We start from the raw sequence: 11,981 nt of genomic DNA, 5'->3' as shown, positions 1-11,981 counted from the left end.
ATGTCTAATTCGACTGCTCAAATTCAGATCGAAAAATTCAAGTTAAATATTCACATGGTAACATCCGGGCTACCCAGGATAGGAAAAACAGTTGTACCCAGAGCCCGTCTGTAATTGAACCGAACCAATGAACCGAACCGACGTCGGTCGAAAAATAATAATAATAATAGTTCCAAAAAATAATTAGCAACAACATACTTTTGTTCTGTAGAGTCTGATTGTACATAAACAGCAAACTTACCGGAGCGCCTTCGTTTTCCCTAGAAGTCATCTTCTTAACAGGTTTAATATCCGTGCCTTGACCTCTTCTTGGATCATGACAGACAGTCAGGTTGTCGTGCTCTGATAGGCCGCCCGACGTCAGTTCATTGGTTCGGTTCAATGGTTCGGTTCAATTGCAGACAGGCTCTGGGCTCAACTGTTTTTCCTATCCTGGGTAGCCCGGATGTTTCCATGTGAATATTTAACTTGAATTTTTCGATCTGAATTGGACCAGTCGAATTAGACAGATGTTTTCCTTGAAAAGTATTAACTTGAAATTTGAGATCTGAATAAGAGCAATCACATTTGATAAATCTGAATGTATTTTATCTGAAATTCTGTAAGTTGATTTTTTTTGTATCTGATTTTTTGTGCATTAATTCAGGGTTTTAAATTGGAAATCAAGAATTTTCATATTTAAATTTCATAGAGGTAAATTTGAAACAAATAAATTCAGATACATGGTTTCCAAAGTAAAATAATTCAAAATCAAGTATTCATAGGCTATTAAATTTCAAAACATTATGTCTCTTATTTGCTTCCATATCTTCCCTACTACTACCTCTATTATTGTATTTTCTAAACATTTGATGCATTTAAAACTCACCACAGCCTTACTACATACTAAACTACCAAACTAAAAGTTTCTTATCTGTATGAATCCCCAACAAACAAATATAAAAGGTACAGAACACTCAAGCTAAATTATAAAAACATTACGAAATAAATAAAAACATTTACAGCTTTATTATACAAATATTTAATATTAAAATAATCTTCCATGACAAAACAATTTCTATAAAAAACGAATGAACAGTTGATGCTTGTTCTAAATTACAATTCGTGCTGAATCCAGGCACCAAAAACTTCCGTTCTGATGTTTAAAAAGAAAGCATGCCTTTGCTGCAACTATTTACATCCCTGTACAAACATTCTGTGAGACCCTACCAAGGTCTCCAAAGGGAGTCTTGAGTGTTTACTCGCGCGCTTGGGGGCACGCCAGAGAGAGGCGCACCGTCATGACGCCCGGTCAAGCCACTACTGGATGAACTGGGTATTAAAAGACCGAAGGTCCCATCACTTGACGGCACCAAACGGAAACTATTGTGTAATTTTGAAGCCTCTGGTGGCATAATAAAAAGTGAAGCGTTCAGCTGCGGCATCGCTGGCGGCTCGAATCCTGGTTTTGAAGTGCGCGCGCGCAGGTGATGCTGGGGACGACACGAAATAAGGTCCATGTGTGAAACACATCCGGCCAGATGTGACAGGAGTCGGGTCTTCACTTCAGTGTCAACACCCTCGTGAGTGGACAGAAAACGGATAACTTCGTTTGTGCATTCACAAAATCCAGCTCTGTACTTGTCAATGCCAAGCATGGGAACGCTGTTCGCTTAAAAAAATAAAATACAACGGGAAATCAATTTAATAAGTTACAAAACCAAACACATTATTTTAATATATGCACTCAAAACAAATAAATAAAAACTTCATAACTTCATCCAACCCCTGAAAATGTAGGCAGTTTGTGTGTGGTCAGGTAAACGATATTATTATTATTAGTCTACTATTATTTTTTAATTTCTGATAAATATAGCGGGATATGTTAGAATGATTGTTTCATAGGTCTGTACTTCATGTAATATGAAAACATTGTTCCGAAAAGTTTTGGTGCAAATCATTTATTATTTGATTAATATACAATTTTCCTCAAATAAAAAAGCATAATAAAGAACCTTACCAGTCATTTGCGCACGTTGCAGATTTTTCAAGTGTTTCACTGTTATTTCAAGAATATCTGCTTTTTCCAATTTGGAGTGCTTAGATGTCTGAATAGAAAACGAAGAACAACACTTGTTAAACTTACCTCCTTAACAACAATGTGCTAAATTAAATAGGGAAATTGTTTGTCAACTCACCTCTTTATTCAATGCGTCCAAAATAAGCGTCTTCAGTTGTGTAAGACTATTGTTTATCCGTGCACGTCTCCTTTTCTCCATGATTGGTTTAGAGGACTTGGGAAAACAAATTAAAATAAATAAAAGGAACATTTTTCAACAAACACATTTCGTCTTTAATGGATCGTACACGTCTCTTTACCTTTCTGTGCTGTAAGTCTCTGCTGCGTTTCCCAGATGTCATATTTAGCGTCATGTCAAGTGCGCATCTTTGCTCGTGACCTGCGCTGGAGAGCTTACACGTGATCTGATGTGAAGTCATGTCCAGACACTCAACTCTACACAGCCAATGTTTCCGCGTAAAGCGCGAGCTCTGTAGGTCTATCGTAAATGTTTCGAGTTGTCAGTCATTTACAAAAGGAATTCTGAAGATGCTCCAAAACGTTTGACTGCGTAAAATCCTGTTTCTGGCTCGTGAGAAAGTTGAGCAGATCAAGTTCACTCAGCCGAGTCGCTATATGTGCGCGCGCGTGAACGCGGAACACGCCATTGGTTTCCATGCGATCAGAGGCAACCAATAGCGTGCTCCGTTCCACGTCTTTTATGGATCAATAACAGTGATTGGTCGACAGTGACCACAGCTCTTCCCAAATACGCTAAATAACCGAATGAAAACCGTCATCATGTTATTTCATCACAATCCTAAACTTTTATTAGCAACATAATAAATATTAAGTGTGAATTAATGCAATTTAAAAAAGATATAATGGAGGTGGTCGAGGAGACCCCCCCTTTGATGTTAAGCCATGCAAGCGCTTTGAGTACCCAGAAGCGCGCTTTATAAACTTAATGAATTTTATTATTATTAATAAAGAATATGATAACAATGCATTTACTGTTAGTTCCTTGACAAATAAATGTAACAGCCAACAATTGTAAGTGATTCTGGAGTGTTGTGGGGTCCATACATTTGTTTAGTTAATATATGTCTTGTGTCACTCCATAGTTCTCACAAGGTATTTGATCACTTACAAAATTAATAGTTCACCTTTCCAGTTGAGTTATCATACCTGCTCATGCAAGTTTAGGACACCAGACTTCATCATTTTGATTTCTTGATCCGAATTATGACTGAGAACTGAGAAACAATAGCACTTGTCGTATAGCAGGCATACAGCCATCTTAAATGTGATGCCACATATAAATGACACACATACTTCATCTACCTCATCAACGCTGACCTGACCTAAAATGACTAAATGTTATCTGCCTCCGATCATACATCTTTATCCATCTAACTCTGAACTTAAGCTTCATGCAAAATCCTTTTTGTCATGGTGTCAATACCGGGACCAGGGCAGGTTTCTTCCAGGTGCAGAAGGGTGGGCAAGGAGATAGCCTGGGTGGGCATATACCCAAACCACACACAGTATAAAGCCCTTAAGAAAATGAAGAGACCAAATCAAAAGTATTCTCATTTTTCTGATAAGAATGTGTTTTGGTAAAATAGACTTTTTCTGAGAACTTCAGAAAACATTTCTCCCAAGTTTCATATAAAACTTGAAACTTGAAAAGAGTGAAAAGTGCCCCAGAACTGTTTGCTGTCCTACATTCTTCAAAATATTTTCTTTTGTGTTCAACACAAAAAGATAAAGTTATTTTTCCTACTATGGGAATTAAATATGACAGAATTTTCATTTTTGAGTGTAGTACCCCTTTAAAGGATTTATGATGTTTATGAATTTATAAATATAAAGCAGCAATTCATTACAGAAGATTAAAACCAAAATAATGATTGTTGATTATTACCTTATATTTAGTAATAATATAGAAGTTGCTTTCAGACAATGGAGAATACTGCAATTTTTGGTGTTATTTTTTGATTCTCATTGGGTGGGCAATGCACACATTTAGGTGGGCTCAATCCACCCCTGGCCATGCCGGCCGTGAAGAAGAAAGCATCCTCCCTTCCTTCAGCCGAATGGGTCCCCAATGTGCCGGACAATTCGGTCATTCTTTTCTGAGCTGTTTTCCCACGTCAAGATGTGATTGCGTATGAAAAGGGAAATTCTGTTTCCTTACGCCCTTCATCTTGACAGCTTGGCCTTTTTGCCCAGTACCTCTTCATTTGCCTAACCCTCGAACCTCTGCCCCAGCCTGCCAGAACAAACACCATTTATGCTGTCAGTCTGAGCCCGGGCCCTGAAATTTGACCAGCTCCACATCAACACCAGTGCAGATCTTATGAGACGTCTGATGTGCTTCAGAAAATTTAAGAAAGCTTGTGTAACCATACAAGTCACAACATGCTTTGAAGCGCATGGCTTGAGTACAATCTAAATGGTTGAACAGTACTTGTCGAATTGTTCATGAAAAAGCGCTCTGTGTACACTTGTGATTTTGTTTTCAGGGTGAAGGATGCACAAGACTTTCACACAGACTGCTGTTTTGGGGCATCACCCAAAGTGACCCCTCTTCGCCAGTCATTGTGACCGTATAAAGAGAAGCGGAAGAGGCGTCACGCGGCTGACAGACGGTTCCGATTCTCATTGTTGATTCGAGATTGATGAGGCTTGGGAGCTCTTGAGCTGATGTCCGGAGACTGAATTCACCGGGTAGATCTCGGGGTTAAAACCTGATTTAGGAAGGGTCTGGCTTCACGCCGACATTCAAGTTTTCTTGCCGAAGTCCAATGAGACGTCTCCAAAAGGCTCTTCAACACTCAAAGAGGCCAAAGATCATTCAGGGACTCGAGCTGCTCACACAGGACTGTGAGAAGAAAACCGAAAATCCACATACATATGTAAATAAGTTCACAAACACTTTGCCATCTAAACACTCATTCTTGAGAAGAACTGAACATTCAAACCTTGACAAAGGAAATATACACATCTTGTGCGTGGGTTTCATGTTTACTCACCTGTTTTAAACTTCAGTTTTAACACAAGATTTCACACTGATTATTGTTAAGCGAAAAATCATCACCCAGAAACGTCTGAATTCTAAGAAAAAACGCCAACTTCTATTTCCATTTGTATGATAAAGGGTTTTGACTCACAAGAGGGTTTGAATGACACATTTAGCGCTGCTGTGTTTCTTGGTTTGCCCACGTCAGTACAGTTTTAGGACGACAGGCTAACGTAAAAATTAAAATGATGTCATCATTTACTTAGCATCAAGTTGTTTCAAACCTTTATAGATTCTAATTGTGATATTTATTAAGTAAGGGATTAACCACGGCTACACGTGGAGACGAAGAACCACACGACGCGAAGCGAAGGATTAGCTGTGGATTTTCCCACTTATATCATGGTTATTTGCCAAGTTAAATCTTTTATTGATGTTTACATTGTCATTATAGATCAAACAGGTGAAAATGACGGTTATTTTGTCAGTTCATTTTAAATGTAATCAAACTGACTGGAGCTACCCGTGTGTTAAAGGCTTTTAATGCACACCTTCCATCCAATCAGAATCCAGTATTCAAACAGATCATGGTATAATTCTAATTTTTATACATTTTGGTACACAGCTAAAATAACAAATGTGCCTCCGTCCAAATATTTATGGTCCTAACTGTATCTGGTAGTCAATGGTGCCCCAGAACGGTTTCCCACATTCTTCAAAATATCTTATTTTGTGCTCAACAGCACAATGACATATAAACAGATTTAAAACAATTTGAGGGGGAATAAATAACGACAGAATTTCTATTCTCGGGTAACCGATCTCTTAAATGCCTGAGTGTGTCCCAATCATCATTACATATTTGGGTCTTTAGTGACCCGCATGTTTATCTACCACGATTGGATCTCTAAACTGCTCAAATAGTCCAAAAATGTCCCGGCCCATACTTCATGAACAACTCCACAATGATATAAAAACATGTTAAAAATGTACAGCGTCATCTGACGCACGCGCTCCTGACCCCCAGTAAACTTCTGGTTTGTGTTTGGCTTGTGTCTAATAATATAACTTTATATTTAATTTAATTTATGTTCATATTAATTAATATTATTATTTTATTTTATAATGATTGCATTTAACAACCTATTTGTTGAATGTTGTTGTGTGTTCATTTTTTCAAATACACATTTTGTTGAATGGGTCCTAGTCTCGCGTAGCCCTCTGCTTTCTTTGGCAAGGCCCCCCAAGAGGCCATATGACTGACAGGGGAATCGACCAATCACGTTTCGTTTTGTGCCTCGTCATGTTTAGAGTCGTGGAAATGTCCCAGCAGTAACAGACCGGTGTAAATTAACAAACGTGTCAAAGTTAACATCAACCATATGATTATAAATTTATGCCCTGAACCTCACATACTTTTAAGATTAAGCGCTTAGTCGATCGTGATGACTTCTTATAACAACTGTTGTAAACACGGAATACACAAGTGCTTCTGTCTCAGCCGGGCACATCTCATGATACTGTGAGACAACACTGCCAACCGCTGAACCCACGTGTTCAATATAATTTTATTCACCATAACAAAAGAAAAAAATTGGTCTTAATTATTGTTGATAAGACATAGATTGAGGATTTATGAGACCCAGGTGATGCATTTAAGGGTTAATAGGGACCACAGTTACTGTCACATACAGAACGTTTTCTCTCAACACTAAGTGATCTTGTGAATAACAGCACATTGAGATAAATCAATGGCAGCTTTGAGGTATAAGCATCTGTCAAACTGTTGCTCTTTCAGTTTGACACTACAACTTAAAATATCTTATCTATAACAGCATGAGGACACTGTACAAATCATTTGTTTTTTGTTGTTTCAACTAAAAGAAGTTACTTGGTTGGTTCAACCTAAAACTATCAGTTAACGTAATGAATTTGATGCAAACTAGTTGTGTTGACCAATATTTTTAAGTTGAAATACCTCAAAAATGTCAAGGCAACCAGGTAACATCATTTTTTTAATTGAAACAGCACAGAAACAGAAATGATTTTTACAGTTCAACAACCGGACAGAACATGAGCACAATCCCAGCAAATTTGCATGTCCCAATACACACTTTTTGTATAATTAAAGTTTATTTCATGTTGTTTATAAGTACACACAGTAGGTATGAAACAAAATGGAATGATCAAAACTGTAAAAAAGTACTAATCAAAATTAGTCAGGTCAATCTCATAAATCATATTTTATTCCCCCTTATTATGAGTGTTTATTTGACCAACGTATGTGAGAAGTAAACAGTTCAAATCACATCTGTGTTGAACATCTTGTACTTTATTTAGGTCTTAGCGATGTGTAGAAGGAAAAAACCTCACTTGAACAAAACTCTCCCCAGGGTGACAAGTTAACTGAACGTTTTTTGGGAACTGAAAGTCCTAAAGAGGTCACAGGGAAGAAATGGTTGGGTTTCATAATAATCATTTCTTTCATTTGCTTAACTCGTGTTAATTAAAAATAAATCATGTTTTGATTTGAGCCATGAGAAAAAATACAGCTTACTAACACAATAAAAACATGATAAAAACACGATAAATTATAAAAAACATGAATTTGGAGTTTTGGAAATAAACTCTTCATATACTGTTTATACAAATATATAACCTACACGTCGGTCCGTATGGTAGACAGGGTCTCTAACGAGAAAGCTAAAGGCCGCAAATCGTCCATCTCTGGAGCGTCTCTGTTGATCGGACAGTGAGGTTTATATATAAATATATGATTATGTTGTGATCAATATACACGTATGTTGATTAAAAGATGATGCAATCTGGCCTTGATAAAAGACCATATTTTGTTGGTAAGGAATGAAATCATCACCAAATCTAAATAGCACAGCGCACCCGACACTGTCACCAAATAAATACAGAAGAACAACATTTGTATTTTTATCCTCAGGATCACTTTCAGAGCTGATGATAAACATGGACCGCCAATCAAAACCTATTCTGTAAACATAACTGCAGCAACAAACAGTCAAAGTTGAAAATGACACGGGCACTTCCATGCAAATGTCAACCTTATGATGGAAAAAAAGACCAAATAGGTGAGATTTTCTGAGGTTTAGACTGTTTTGATACACCCATGACGACACTACGCAGTCAGACCTTATTCAGTTTCAATCTTTAAAAAATGGTCAACCTTCTCCGTAGCCCCATAAATGAACTTAATACAAACTGACAAGAAATACATGTCACAACAATCCCATTCTATTGATTTTTATCCCAATATCATGGGGTCTTAAATAAATAAAAGGGGTCTTAAAGTAATAAACGACAAAGTCTAAAAAATGAACAGACGTGTCACTGTTTAACATCATTATCTCTGGATTACAAGCATTGTTTTCCCCAACAAAGACCTATGAGCAGTAATCCAGTGCACATCCATCTATGACCCCGCACATGAACCGCTCGACACTAATCCATAAACACACAATCTCACCATGTACAACAGACAGCACTACATGAACAAACAATCTGACAAATGATCCACTTCAGAGCAGTTCTTTAAGGATATAAGGGCCTACGAATGATTCTCAATCACACAAAAGAAATATCACATACCTCCCCATTATTCATTTAGCACCGGATAACTTGTTGTGCACAACAAGAATCCTCTCACATAAAACTTCAGAAAGAAGACTTGACGCCATTAAGACCCAATTGGGACAAAGTCTATTGAGTTGGAGAACTGTCTCTCTGAGCACCGAGTGGACCCAGCGAGCGAGGTTACTCTGAAAGTGACTCCACTTGTTTGCTCCTCCGTTTCCCGCTTTGACTCACATCCTCACAAAGAGCTCCCCAGCCAGAGCCCAGAGGAGGCCCGTGAGCCTTTTGTCTGGTTCAGAGGCATCAGACAAGCAAGTCTGTGTGCTAAGCACGCGGGACAAGATTAGTGACAAACAGGCCCAGGGAGAGGGTCCGAAAGAATCACCCGGATAATGTCTCTGAATACATTTACCTACCTCAGAGTCCTTTCACGCTGCCTTTGTTGACAAAGAGATATATAAGTGGAGGAAAGAAGAGAGATGGGAAACCAACAGACCCCACAGCGCTCACATCACATGAAAATATGGTGGTCGTAAGAAGAGTGAGCTTGAAGAGGTTTCACACGATGAGGCCTTGTTTTTCCCTGCCGGTAATCAGCCCCCAGAACAAAAATGAAAGCGCTGTTAAAGGGATAGTTCACCCCAAAATGATAATTTTGTTGAGAATTTCTCACCCTCTCATTATTCCAAATATGTATACATTTCTTTGTTCTGATGAACACAGATAAGGATATTTGGAAGAATTTAGAAAAGTTAACTAGGCACTACAATACTACAGTAGTCAGTGATGTCCAAGAACTGTAAACTGCTAACATATGTCCAAATTTCTTTCCTTGTGATCAATAGAACAATGTAATTTATACCCGTTTGAAACAACTTGTGTTCATTTAAAGACAAAATCATCAGTTGCACAACTAATGTCAGAATATTGGCTTTCATTCATTAAATGATGTTGTTAAGGAATTCAGTTGATTCTACATTAATTTTGAAGATTAAATGTGAAATTATTAGAATGTGAAAGTATATTTAAAAACATTAATGTAATGTTAGATTAATAATTGTTTTAATCGTTTGACAGCACTAATTTGTACAAATGCAATTAATTAAACGCGTCACGGTCTGGAGTGTATAGCCAACAACCTAAAGCAACTGAATACGAAAAAACGATGCCAAAGGAGTACCATGCGCGTATACAGCGACCGAACGGATACAGTATGCGACGAGTCGGGAGTGAGAACGAGTCGGACTGGTATCAACTTGAGTAAATGGGGATTCTGGAGGTTGAAAATATCATTTCAGATGTGTTCCAGCCAAATAACACATGCATATGTCACCGTGTTAACAAAAGACATGTTCAAATCTTTTTTAGACCTTTTTTAATCATAAAGATGAGATGACTTTGAGAGGGGACGGTGTGCTTAATGTTTCGATCACAAGATTACAAGAGCACATAAATAAAACGAATTATGATGAGAGTCAAGAGCTCAACTAAAGCAAATCCGATCACAATAATGGTGGTTTATTGGAATTTCAACATTCAATGGTAACTTGATCAGGTTAAGTTGCATGTTTTTTTGCTCAAAAAAGATAAATGAGCTACATAAAGAAAACTTAATTAAGCTACCTAATTTATATTGACCCGACTAAACAAATTTATAAGGGTTAAAACTTGGTTAAATTCATTTTTTAAAGGAGAACTATTCATTTTTAAGCGAATTAGAACTGTCATACTGTACTTTGAAAATGTTGATTTCAATAAAAAGTTGAGGCTATAGAATCATTGCTTGAATGAAGTTGTTCCTGCTAGACTGAAAGCTCTCCATATTCAGCTGAAGCAGGGACCACACGCCATACACATCAACTTGGCAGTCCATGAGTACGATACTCTTAGAGTTGAGGTTTGTTTCAGAATAAAGAAGCCCTGTTTAGTGTTGTCTGAAGCCTGAGGTAAAGGACATGGAATTAGCTCAAGGAAAAGACTCTTGCAATAGGAATGCATCCTTCGCTTTTGTCTTTCTGTTCAAATGCTTCTCAGAAAGGCTCTGAGAAGAACCGAAATCCAGTTTGCGTGCAAGTCCTTCCATTTCAACATGAAAGTGTTTCCAAACAAATACAATCTCAATGGCCTACTTAGCATGTAGATGATATGCTGTTTCAGAGCATTGATAGACGTACCATGTGTATTTTAATGATAATATGTTGGGAGAGGGCAACTGCTTGAAGATTCTTGTGTGCTAGCGTGCAAAGGCTCTCAGACAGCTTTCTTTGAAAACGCAATGGAGAAAAAGCGCAATCATGGGCTAATCTGAGTTAAAGACACATTCTTGATGTGCTAGGAATCAGGAAGATTCAGTTGCGTGCCAGCGTTGTCAAGAATGAGCCGGCTTAATCTAACTGGAAATTAAAAATGTGTGACTGAAATGCTTTAAATAAGAGAACTCACTGAGGTCAGATGCTTTATTGAAAAACGTGACAAATAGAAGGTTCACTTGATGAACTTTCACAGATGAGCTAAACAGTTTGATGTACTTTTTGTGAGGCAGATACAGTAGATGATACAGAAATGTTAAAAAAGTTAGCAGGTCTGATAGACGGATTCAGATCCAATCCGATTGGAACATCACGGAGTCGATTGATCAGTTGCTCTGTGCTACACAAATAAAGTTATTCAGATAATTTGTTTCGAGGGCTTGCCTCGTCAGGTCAGATTATTGTTTAGCCCTAGGATTCCTATTGTAAAAAAAAAAACTTGTGAAATAATGGCATATCTGGCACCAGGAAAAAAAGCAAAATAACATTTTGTAATTTTTTAAAAGTAAAATCACACTGTAAAAATTGTAATCTAATTACGTATCTTAAACTAACGTAGTTTATATATTTTTCTTTTTTAATAAAACAAGTCTAAATGTCTTGGGTCACTTTTCTTATTATGTAAATGTACAGTAATTTAAGAAGTTATAAATATTTGTTATTTGTTTTGCGATGTTACTTTATAAAGGAAGTGAAACGTCTTACATTTACATTTAGGTATTTAGTAGATGCTCTTATCCAAAATGACTTACAAGAGGCGAGGAAACAATGAAGCGGTAAATTGGTAACTATAGGTAACCAAGGTAACTATAGAAGAAGAAGTGCAATAACGAGTTACCAGGTTACATAAAGCAAGTCAACTAAAGCAAACAGTTATCCCAATAATGATGGTTTGTTGGAATTTCAATATTCAATGGTTACTTGATATCAGGGTAAGTTGCTTTCTTTTCCTCCCAAATAGATAAATGAACTACAGAAAGAAAACTTAATTAAGCAAACTGACTTG

General features: G+C 37.3%; 1 protein-coding gene across 1 annotated transcript; it reads right to left on the bottom strand.

Annotated features, from left to right (window-relative positions):
* Positions 1–1,005: 1,005 nt before the first annotated feature.
* Positions 1,006–2,643, bottom strand: LOC130418137 (transcription factor HES-1-like). Its single transcript, XM_056744103.1, has 4 exons — positions 2,359–2,643; positions 2,178–2,273; positions 2,000–2,087; positions 1,006–1,651 (listed from the first exon to the last, which is right to left on the bottom strand). Exons 1-4 carry the CDS (start codon positions 2,476–2,478, stop codon positions 1,206–1,208), a joined length of 750 nt encoding a protein of 249 aa, XP_056600081.1. The 5' UTR covers positions 2,479–2,643; the 3' UTR covers positions 1,006–1,205.
* Between the last annotated feature and the right edge of the window lie 9,338 nt (positions 2,644–11,981).

This window comes from Triplophysa dalaica, chromosome 3, assembly GCF_015846415.1.
Source record: "Triplophysa dalaica isolate WHDGS20190420 chromosome 3, ASM1584641v1, whole genome shotgun sequence".
NCBI classification, from domain to species: Eukaryota; Metazoa; Chordata; class Actinopteri; order Cypriniformes; family Nemacheilidae; genus Triplophysa; species Triplophysa dalaica.
This window is presented reverse-complemented; position numbering and strand designations above follow the sequence as displayed.

Excerpts from the sequence above, each read along its gene's own strand:
- LOC130418137 (XM_056744103.1), bottom strand. The coding sequence starts at position 2,478 with ATGACTTCACATCAGATCACGTGTAAGCTCTCCAGCGCAGGTCACGAG. Across the intron at positions 2,088-2,177 it reads TGGACGCATTGAATAAAGAG|ACATCTAAGCACTCCAAATT; the intron begins GTGAGTTGACAA and ends TTTTCTATTCAG. Across the intron at positions 1,652-1,999 it reads GCAACGTGCGCAAATGACTG|CGAACAGCGTTCCCATGCTT; the intron begins GTAAGGTTCTTT and ends TATTTTTTTAAG.